At 33.7% G+C, this 11,998-nt stretch overlaps 1 protein-coding gene across 1 annotated transcript; it reads right to left on the bottom strand.

Annotated features, from left to right (window-relative positions):
• Positions 1-1,754: 1,754 nt before the first annotated feature.
• LOC139089092 (fatty acid-binding protein-like) lies at positions 1,755-2,229 on the bottom strand. Its single transcript, XM_070638524.1, has one exon. It carries the CDS (start codon positions 2,200-2,202, stop codon positions 1,804-1,806), a length of 399 nt encoding a protein of 132 aa, XP_070494625.1. The 5' UTR covers positions 2,203-2,229; the 3' UTR covers positions 1,755-1,803.
• Between the last annotated feature and the right edge of the window lie 9,769 nt (positions 2,230-11,998).

Genomic DNA, 11,998 nt, shown 5'->3' with positions numbered 1-11,998 from the left:
AAAATTCCAAAAGCAATTTATGAACAATTTTGAGAGCACTTCCTCTTGTTCTACAGGTGGTTGAGGTTTTTGACTTGATATAAACGTAATTTTGGGTACGATTTATATCCAATATATGTGATGTATTTATAAAAAAGACGTGAAAGCTTTTACTGTAACTCGATATCCTTCGTGCATTATTCGCATTTGCTAAAAATAATGCTGAGTGGGAAAAAGAAGCCAAAATTTTATTGCGTAGAAAAGAAAAGGCTGTGCTACGTCACGGTAATACCGTACTTTAATTCTAACAAAATGAAAACATTTTTCTACGAAAAAAATGAATAAAAGTTAAGTCTTAAGGATATTCTCGTTCAAGGTATATTGGCAAAAGTAGAATAAATTGCGTCTTATTATGAAAAAAACTTTACATTAATCAGCTCACAAAAGAAATTATGATGGAAAGGTTAAATGGGAGGAAAAAATTAATTTTATATCAAAACAAATTAAGGAGGAAGAATGCAATGATTTTGAAGCTTATTTATGATTCATGGATGAGTCACATTTGCAAAATGTCTGTAAAAAATTGAAATTTTTCATTGTCATCTTGACTTAAAAGCAATTTGATTAATTTATTTAATTTATTGAAATATCAAATGATTCCTGAGCAGCGTAACGTGTTCGCTGAGGCACTGCTACGACGCTGTATTAACGATATGATGCAGAGTTCCTCTATCGACACTGTGACGTCGAATTTCGACCTTTTTATATGGTAAACGATTCGTTTCCAACAATTTTCGTTTGAAAGCGTTGCTCGGGTTTGTTAACTATTCAAGCACTGCCACTATGCCCACGCTATGTTAAGTTATTGACGGAAAAACGTCAAACTGATCAAAATGCTTCCTAGAAGCTCCATTTTGACTATTTTTGGCTCATTTTTAAGGTTGAAATCAAAATTTACTACAATGTATCGTTCAGCACATGTACAGCATATTATGTTAAGTACTGCATTTTGTTAAGCACATTATTTTCATGACTGTCTATGTATGTTTCATTATAATCGCTTCAACTGACGCTAATTCTTTATTTTTGTTGTTTTATTTAGTTTGGCAGATAAGCAACAAAGTTGTTTGGTCAATAACACATTGAACTTTGAATATAGAGATATATTGGAATTCAATGAACGGAATCAATAAGAAATTGGAACTCTGAGTTACATTGGATTAGGGAATGTATCAGAAACTTGAAGTTTAGAAGGATTAATAGAAACAAGAGTTATAAGATTAAGGATGATTGAGAGATGTTGAGTCAGAAGCACAAGTTTATAGCAGAATGGACTTTCAATCCCGGTATCAAAGTGTACTGGCTCCCGGGGTTTATATCACTATTACATTTCCGAGGCTGAAAATCATATTTAAACAACCTTGGTTGGAATCTGCTTAGGAAACGACACTTAAGAGCTCTAAAAGCCTCTTTTCGTAGAAAAATTATTAAAAAATGTCAGCTTAAGGTGCGAAAAGAGAATATCTACAAACTGGTAGGAAGAGTCAGCATCAGAGTCTGGTGGAAGCCTAAGCTCTTCATAAGAGCATGACTGTAAGCTATAAGACGACCTTATCAATAGAATATTCATCTCTTAGGCAGTTTGTCACTTTAAAAGAACTGAAATGTTATGCAAAAATGAGAAATTCACTAAAAAAAACTTTAATTTGAATTTTTGAAGCAATTTATTCAACATAATTTATAAATTTGTATGCAAAATAATGAGATGTCCTCAAAATTTGATCCCTGAAGTCGATCAGCTATTCTTGATCTTCATGTTTGACTCTAACATGCTTTAAACCATCGTCTAGCCTCCAAATCTCCAATTTTGATTGTCAAGTATAGTTCATCATCAGTAAATGTTCTGACCATAGTGATTGGCTTACGACCCTTTTGTTCCTGAATCATTTTGTTTCCATCAAATGTAATAATGCATGGAACTTCCTCACCATCCATTCTATTTTCGATGAATTCAACTCCAGGCTGGAATTTGATTGATTGTGTACGGAACGATGAAATTGTGTTGAAGCTGTACTCGTTATCACCTTCCTTGACAAGTTCAACTGTTGATGTTGTGGATGAGGCCATCTTACGAATCACAAAGTTAACACCAAGTTCCTTCAAGAATTCGTCAAAGTTTTCGCTTCTTTCAAGCTTGTATTTTCTGTTGAATGGAATCGACATGATGAATAGAATTTTTTTTACTTGCAACTTTTTACTTGAAAGACAAAAGACAACTGTACAGAAATGAGGAAATGTTCTGGTTTTTATACACAGACTGCTGTTGAGTAATCTGTTCTTACTTTTTATTTGCTTCTAAAGATAAGGAACATTGAGAATAACACATTGAACTATGAATGCATAGAGATAATGCTGATTATTCATCATCTTATGGTGAATCTTATCGATTGCTTATCGGGTAAGGAACTAATTGTATTATCTTCTGTAAATAGCAATCATAAGTACATTTAGAAAGTATGAATAATATGTGATAGAATGAATAATTTTTGAATCATCAGTTTGAGTATGACTTCATGATTGAGATCTTGAGATTTTGGCTTGATGTTGAGATTTGAAGATTTTGTGAATTCGTCAAAGTTGAGATATCGGAAACGCTCAAGTAGAGCCGATCAGCACAGATTATTTATAACAGCCAAGTGAGTCATTTGTCGTCCAATTGGCAATTTTCATGTTAATTGGCATAAGTCATCTGGTTGCCATGAAATACATGTTCCGGTCTTGATAATTAGATATTGACTCAGATTTTATATGAAAAAGTCGACTTGAGCCACGGACTTGACTCCACGGAAAATTCATATTCTGCTCTTTTGCTTACTTACTCATCTCGATGACCATACAAATCAATTGCTCATCCATGATCACCATGGATCTCACCTGAAGCTGACTGTACCGCTGGTTTCCAACTGGTAAATTTTCTATTCCGAGGAAAATGCTAATAAGATTCAGTGGAAATGTAAATTTATTATTATTTTGAACATTTATAAAGGCAATTAAATGGAAAATTCCAATTTTAGTCTATTAATTCCAAGAAATCTACATAAATTAATGTAAAATTAGCAAAAATATTCAAAATAGAAACTTTCAGAAACTGTCGAAAAATTTATGCTGAATTTGATATTTTCGATCAAAATAGAACTTTTATTTCAACATTTGCAAGCTATTTTGTTCAAATTTCTTAAATTTTGTTTTGTCTGTCTCTTCTATTTTTGTTTACTCGAATTTCAATGAAGGATTTATGTTTTTTCGCTTATTTTCGTCGATTGGGATTCCTTGCTGTGACATTTTAATCTAATTCTTCTTTTCGTAGAATTGAAGATTTTTCTTTCGTTGTTTTGTGGGAGGTTTTCAATTCCAATTATTGGTAAATTGTGAGATCCACTAAGGTATGATTCGGTAATGATGACCAATGTTTTGATATGGGATAGTTTTAGAAGTTAAATAAAGTCTTTCATTACTTGTCTTTATATGCCATAGTAGGTGGAATAAGGGTTGAAATACGAATTTGAGGATTGATTGTTATTCCTCAACATTTTTTGAAAAATTAATGAAAATTCATACAAAATATAATAAAATTGTGAAATTCTTTAGATGCGGTTGAGAGGAAGCAGAGTGGTGTCTGGGGTATCGAATCATATATATGCAAATCTGTCAGTACAAGAGTAAGGCTTGTATGGCCGAGAATGGATGTGTCTATCAATTTTAAATGAGTAAGTGGCCTCGATTCCCATAGACCGACCTCTCAACCATCATATAAAGTCCTGTCGACATGACAAGAAATCATACAATGTTCACGAAATTACAATATGCAGACATCATCACCGCACATCCCTTTAAAATTTCTCCTTCTTTCACTAAGCTTTAGTAAATCGAGCAAAATTTCTGCTGATGTTGAATACACATTTTGTGCTTAATAGACTAGTTTTGTAAATTAATTAACAGAACTCAAGCATGCAAAAATCTTGTTATATCCAAACCAGCTGAAGCATTATTGATTTAATTCAATATGAAGATATGAAACTTACCCACTTAGTATTATAAGACTACTTGTCTAACATTCACAATACCTCAATAGTCCAAAATATATATGATATGATATGAATTGAAAAGAAATGGATATAAAGATTCCGAAATGGATTATTGTTGTATCCTTTCATTAATAAAATATATTTGCAGACTTATGTTGAATTTCACATATATTGGATAAATGTCCATACGTGTACATTCATAACCCATCATAGACACAAGACATTCTGACACGAATACGATGAGTATTCTAACCCATTCCATTTAGCTTTATATCATCATCATCAACATCATGAATGGAAATAAAAAAAAATGGGCTGAAGATTGTGGCATGTTGTTATATCAATCACTGACGGATCAATAGCATGTGATATGTGAGGCTTACAAGTGAAACTGGCATACAATAGGATTCATATGTCTGGGTAAATTTATCTTTCAACAGATTATGTGCGTGCATGTGTATTTTTTTTTTCTTTATCTCCATCCTCCTTCTATCGGATATGCTTGTTATTATTAATTCAGATCAATTTTATTGTATTATATTATGTCGTGATAGCATGCATGATGTGGGAAAGTTTAAAGACGGTAGATGGGAGGATCGCATCAATTTAGGTCAATTTTGAAAGATGCTTTAATGCGGAAGGCAGGGTTGGTGACGGTTTTTATGGGTTTGAGGGATGTTTGAGACAGTGAAGCACTTGGTATTGGCAATTGATAAAAGACAACCAGATATAGAGCTAGTTTGAGATGTCAACTGAGAGAGGCTATGGAGCATATCTGATCTGTATAGCCAGCTAAGTAAGTAAGTAAGTTAAGGCCTTTTCGGTCATTTTTTGAGCTTGTTGTTGAAGATTGTGACTAATTTACGTGCATTTCTCAGAGATAAGCCTCATTTTTATAGTTTCTGAGTCAGTGACGCATTAATTGCGTACCAACTTATGAAATGACTTCCCAGTAGTCCTATTCCTCCCAAAAATCCAGCTTACAGTCCCTCCCAGCATCACCAACCTCTTATCAACTCACAACTCTGATTTAGCATCTCTATCTCCGTAAATGAACATAATTTCACTGTGTTTAAAGCATGTTACCACATGTATGTATATATACAAAACAAGAAGGTCCCCATAATTATCTCTGTAAGCACATACTTATCTTGTGACAGTAGAAGAAAGAAAATAAAACTTTTTTTTCGGTTCTGTTCTGTTCCGAATATAAAGCAATAAAAAGTTTTTTTTAGCAAATGATTCAACATAACGATTGCTATCATAATGGCACTTCAGAATTTCATCTTTATCAGTTAGTGAAATGGATCGAGCAAGCGGAGTTAAAGTGAGTGAGTGGAAGGAAACTTTTAAAGTAAAGTTGATATTTGATGTGAATTATGAGAATGCGAAAGAATTGTTTATCGAGGAAAGTGGAAATAAGATAAATTAAAGAAAAGATTTTTCATGCTGTTTCGTCCGTGGGTGGATTGGGTTGTAGAGCTTACTGGAAAGTTAGTTGTTGTACCTTTTGGCCTTGAAGATGAGATATCTTATGGAAAATTAAGAGGATTTACTTAGGAATTGCATCAACGAATTCGTAAGTAAATCTTCAATGCCATCGATGTCTGCCTTAATTTTGGTTTAAGATTCCTCGAACTGATGGTTTAATTGGAACATAAAAATATCAATTTATCGCAAACTATTCCGAAAAGCGCAAGTAAGTTGCGTACTTACTGTAATCATTCTTCTATGTGGAACTTAAATTACAACAAAATGCTGTTCATTTGACTCTGTTGCTGGCTCTGTCACCTAGTTTGTACAAAATTCTCAGTCAAAATGTAGCTGACAATCTTTAATCACTGATCTGCGCCATGTAGCAGTCGGTTGATCAATCCAAAATTCAGCATCAGGTCGACATGAATCTAGCATTTTCTAACAGACAAAGAGCATGTTTTTATGGTACGGTACCTAAAAGCGGTCTCTTTGCCTGTTAGGGATGGAGTCAGATTTGATTCGATTTCTGCTATTCGGGTATCATTCCCCAAACTATTAAGAACCTTTAACTTCTTTAATCACATTTTCCAGCCATTAGTTCAACAAAATATAAAGCTCTAATCAGCTTCAAGATATACAATAAATACGAAGCCTTAAAAAGAAATCAGATTGTTTTGATAATTGGCATTATTCTCTCTTGAATATCCTCCTCGTGTCTTGTCTTAACAATACAATTGAATCTCGAAAAGATCAATTATTTATTTACAATTTGGAAAACTTTTGTTTTATTTCTCATTAATACAGCCTTAAATGGTAAATAATGAACGCTTTCCATGGAAATTTCTCGTCTTGGTTTCAGCTTAATTAGACGAATTTTAAATAAGATAGTGAGGAATTTAAATGAAAAACACATAAAAGGAATTAACAGTTAAATACTTATAATGGAAAACTTTTCCCGATATTTTTCTAGAAATAACTTATTCAATAACAAAAGGCATAACAATTGAATACAAAAGAAATACACGTGCCACATTATTAATGCGTTTTATGTTTCGTGAAGCTTATTTCTTATTAAAAGACTTCCTTATAATTTTCTTATCATTTTTTCACATTAATTGACTTTAATTTCAGGTACTAAGGTGATGAATCACTTGAATTTCTGGTAGATAATGTGCTGTAAAAAAGAACGAGAAAGTCCCTAACATTCCGAACTGACAGAGGTTCTTGAGGATAGAGACGGATTTAGACGTTATGTCCGCGCATCACTGGGTCCATGTGCACCTCAGTCAAAGTAGTAAGTAAGTAAGGAATGTGCAGTAATGAGCACACAAGCGTGCAGTGAGATTTGAAGGAATTGGCAGCCATATGATGTCCAAGTTGCAATTTTTGTTAACTGTAATGAATGTCATGTGGCCATCATTTGGTTCCCATGAAAATCATGCCCCGATCGGGACTATTTCATATTAAATCGATTAAAGAGGAAATAATCCCATACTTAACAATCAACAACTGTACAGTCAATTCCAACAAAACTGACTAAAGTCTTCAATTTCCGCCTCCAAACACAATTCAATTCTTGAAAACCTTTAGCAAATCCAAAGGCATAAAAACAGCAAACAATAATGAAATAAAGAAATATTGTTGATTTCCCATCACAATCATGAACAATGGAAGCGAAAAGCAATTTAAAGTCGTAGAGAAAAGCGGATGAAAAAAAAACTGTTGCTTTACCCAATGAGACCATTTAAGAGCTTTATTTAAATCTATTCATCCATAAATTGAGGAATGAATATTCCTTGTTGACTTTGGAGCTTTTCAGTATTGAGGAAATTGATGAATAAAAGTGAAGGGGAAATTGTGAATGTTAAAGGAAGATACAAATGGATGTAATTGAAGCGGAAGACTTGATTTCAAAGATATAATTCAATTAGTATTAAATGAGAGCATTCGATCTTCCGATCAGGATATATTGAAATGTTGTTACCTCGAGCGACACAAGCGAAGGTTCATCAGGGAGCTTTAAAGGCTTCGCTAGAACTCTTTTGTTAATACAAATTGAAGGACACATCCGTGAGGCATCCATATGAACCCATATGGAATCTGATGGATGACAAATTTAGGTGTTTGTTGAATTTCACCATAATTAAGGCTGACTTGACTCTTATTTGATACTTAATTCGGTTTAAATCCAGCACCATGTCAGATTGGACATCTTGACATAATGTCTAGTTATTAACCAGACCTAAGATCGACTAATGACGTTTTCTCCGTCTAGTTCCTTAAAATTTGTCATTAGTCGACCTTAAGTCTAGTTATTAATTAGATGTTAAGTCGAGTTGTCTACTTGAGATGCTAAAGTCACTTCTGATGGCGGATTTTGCATCGATCAACTTCCAAAGCGTCCATTTCTTCATTGCACTTCCATTCAGTAGTCCTAGAAATGCCACAGCCATGTCCAGTGCCGATTTTTGGATCGACTAACTTCAAGACGTCCATTTGTCAATACACATCCATTCAATAGTCCTAGAAATGCCAAAACCATGTCTAATACCGTATTTCGTGTCGATTATCTTCCAAAGCGACCATTTTTTAGTTGCAGATCCATTCAATAGTGTCCTTGGTTTGCCAAAGTCATGCCTGGGGCCATATTTTGGATCAATTAGCTTCCAAACTGTCCATTCCTCAACTGCACATCCATCCAATAGTCCTTGGAATTCTTTCTCTTGCTCTCTTTATTTTCCAACGAAGCAAATTATTAATTAAGACACAAGAAGCATTGAGGAAAAAACCTTTTGATGTACAATAAACGATTCTACCTTTTTTACATCACTTTCATTGAATATAAATTAGAGAAAGTAAGAAACTTAATTTGCTGCTGAATTAAAGAAGCTTGAAGTTTTTGCTGTAAAAATTCACTTTACTTAACATTCTTAATTAAATCAATTAAAGGAAAGCGATGACATGTTTTGGGAACATAAAAAATAATAGAAAATAGAAATAAAAGTGTCACAAACAGAAGTGACGAACGGATGATGAAGGCCAAAGTATGGCAATTTATGAATTGAATGCCAAATTCATCAACCTTTTTTTTTCAACTTGAAGAACCAGCGTCAATAAATAAGAAATGTCGATGAGCTTGTTTGTTTTGTACTCAACGCCTTGTCTATGTCTGAAAAATATCCATGTCTTCTTCCTTCCTCGTCATGATTGAATTGCTTCTTTTTATCGTCGTAAGTCACTTTTATATTTACGTCTCAATGAAATTCTCCTTAGAGCTTGTTAGCAATAGATAGGTACACAAGAAGAAAAATGAAATAATCTTTTGGTTTAACGGTGGAAGCTGAATTTGAGCGTCCCACGCAAGCTCATTCGTGCGAAAAGCATTGCTGAATTAAATTTGTTGCTGTCCTTCAAGTAGAGACAAATTTAATTGATGTTGCTGTTTAGTCTGTTGAATCTGATGAGACTTATTGGAAAAATATGTAATTGTGCATGTTTTGGTGAGATCCTGGACAATACAAGGCTCTATTTGGAAGCAACATGAAGTTCAGTGTCAAATCCGTTTGGACTTTTCTGTCTACATTGTGCTGCTTTATAATATATTCCACTTTTTTCAAGATCAACCCTCCCAAACAGCACAACGTGGTTGACACAACGTTGCCGTATTAACGGTAAGACGCGATGTTAACCTGACGGCACCATGATCGTTGATGTCGACCCATTTTTTTGACAAGACGTGCAGTTTACTACATTATAGCGCGTGGGCCTCAATTCAGCAGACAAAAAGCAGACAGACTCAATAAGTAAACATAAATTAAATTTGATACTCAAAACCACGACCTTGGTTGCCATATGCTTCTTACAAGGGCTCCTAAAATCATATCCAATTTTAACATCACCTTCGCATATCGCTCAATAACTCAATTTAACTCTACATAAAATCAAAAAATTCTCATAGAAAAAGAAAATCATAATTTCATCAAAGTAAATCTCATCAAAAAGTCGAGCATGTCGAGGGAACCGACTCATCGTGACATGAAAAATTTAATTTAGCGGATTTATAATTTAATGCATTCTGTACGCAAAGATGGAAAAAGAAAAGTTTAAAGCAAAAAAATATGAAGCTGTTGATTAATTGTATGTTATTTTTTGTTAGATAAACGAGCCAGTTCCTTTCCTTTTTTTCGTTTGCTTACTTAATTCCATTTTTTAATTTTTTTGTTGACGGACTTTTTTTTCAATGAATAATTTTCCATTTCCTTTGATGGCACCAAAGGGAGAGACTAAAAAAGAGTGAAGAACAGTAGACACAAGCCGAACCTTTATCAGAAAATTATGATGCGGGAGATGAAGAAGTGAGAATTTTGAGGCATTTGTGTGGTGAATTTATAAACGCATTTTAAGGAATTGAGGGAAATTTGGTGGGAAGGGTTGTGGGTTTGGTGCTTAATTGAGTTAGAGCTTAATATAGCAGAGTAAGGTGAAGTACTAAAGACAACCTGACAAACTGACAAAATGGCATGTCAACTATGGACTGGGATACGTCGATAGGTAACTAGGGTAAGTGACCTATCCTAAAACCTCATCTGCAAGACTGGTATAACCTCAAATTGAAGACACAAGACTGATTGAGCCATGACAGCACTAAACATAGATCTCATCCTTTTTTCATTCATCATATCCATTTTAAAGCTCAATCTACTAAACCCATAAAACCATAATTCAACAGTCAATCCACCTAGCCTTCAAAAGAAATCACAAAATGGATGCCTAAAGCCCCCAAAGAATCACCAAGAATAAAATATGCTCTCAAGTCCTCTAAATCACCAGAAAAAAAAAATTTCTCGCATCAAGACTCTCCAAAAGCTAGTCTCTCCACGCCTCAATACCTAAAACGAAATCAATCTTTTTCATTTCAAGACATTTTAACTCCCCTTTTTTTGTCGGTGCGAGTTGAGTGCTGTGCTTTAGATACAAATGATTTATGACAACATCACTGTTGCATAATTCAACCGAGAAATATTTTTTCCACTTAGGATCTTTATTTGGATTGTTTGAGCTTTTTTCTATTGCTGCTGGTGCTGATTTTTGTGCTTTTTATTGGGGATTGTGCAGGAGTGATGAGTATTAAAGAGTTTGTTGGGTGGCAACAGCGAGAAAAATGGCAGTTTTAAATGATTTTAAAATGAGGATTAGGGAGAGATACGCTGATTTTTGACATCAATTCTAGCTTTTTATCAGCTTGACGATCAGAATTAACAGAATTTTGGGATTCTAGACTTAAAAAGTCCAAAATGGCACCTTTACTTGAGTCCGTTTTTTGAATCATTTTTAATTATTATTTTTTTTTATTTTGTTAAGAGTTTATAAGAAAAGGCGGATATTCTTTGGAATCCTGACTCAATTTCGGTCTATCGGGAAAGCCACCTGTGCTTATGTGATGGCTACATCAGGGAGAGAAATTTGGATTAGGGAGAGATGTATTTTTGACAGCTTTTTATCAGCTTGACGATCAGAATTAACAGAATTTTGGGTTCATTTAACCTTTACTTGATCCCTCTAAAGAATACTTTGCATATCAACTCTGCTACGCATATTAAACCTAATGTGTACATAAAAGCCATAGCTTACTTAGCATGGTACAGAAATAGCCAGATTAACAATAATACCTAAAAGCTTAGGTACCTAAAATCGTTCTCTCTGCCTGCTAGGCAAACATCATACCCAAATAACTCCCCAGTAATATCTGAACTGAAATGTTATTTTATTGATTTTGCTCGTTTGTTCTCGACTCCGACTGAATTGTTCTCGGAATTGGCTGTTGAATAGAAGCTGCGTTGTAATGACTCAATTCAATTATTTTGTTAAGCAATTCAGCTTAATAGTTTTACTGTTAATACAATTAATTAAAAAAAAGAATCGATTCGAACTCATTTTCGTGTAATTATTTGCAAATATTTTTCAAAGTTGTCTGCTGAATCACAAAAATATTAATGAAATGCTCATTAGTGGATGTATTCAAAATGGCTTTTTATTATTTTATTTTATGGTTAATTAGTGTTTTTGTGTAGCATCAACGACAGTAATGAGTTTGGTATTTGGGTGTTTTAATCAGATTTGGTAAACGCAATTTTAAGAGCTACATGCTTAAAATTAATGGAAATTTGGTACCTAATAATATTAAATATTAATTAAATTTATAAATAAACTATTTTTTGTCACAACAAACTTTGTATCCAGGTAGTAGTAAGATAAAGTTTGTTGCATAACAAACCATTTACAACCTGCCCTTAAGAATCTCAGTCTGGATTATATAAGATCCACATTTCCAAATGATCATCACATATCTTTCGCAATTGTTGCTGAGGACCATCCTAAGAAACTTTATTGTGCAAATAACATCCATCGATATCATCATCAAGCATTTACATCTCATCAACCGCATACATATAGTCAAC

The sequence above is a fragment of the Chironomus tepperi genome, unplaced genomic scaffold, assembly GCF_022539635.2.
Source record: "Chironomus tepperi strain 1889 unplaced genomic scaffold, CSIRO-AGI_Ctep_v1 contig_174, whole genome shotgun sequence".
Classification (NCBI taxonomy): domain Eukaryota; kingdom Metazoa; phylum Arthropoda; class Insecta; order Diptera; family Chironomidae; genus Chironomus; species Chironomus tepperi.
This window is presented reverse-complemented; position numbering and strand designations above follow the sequence as displayed.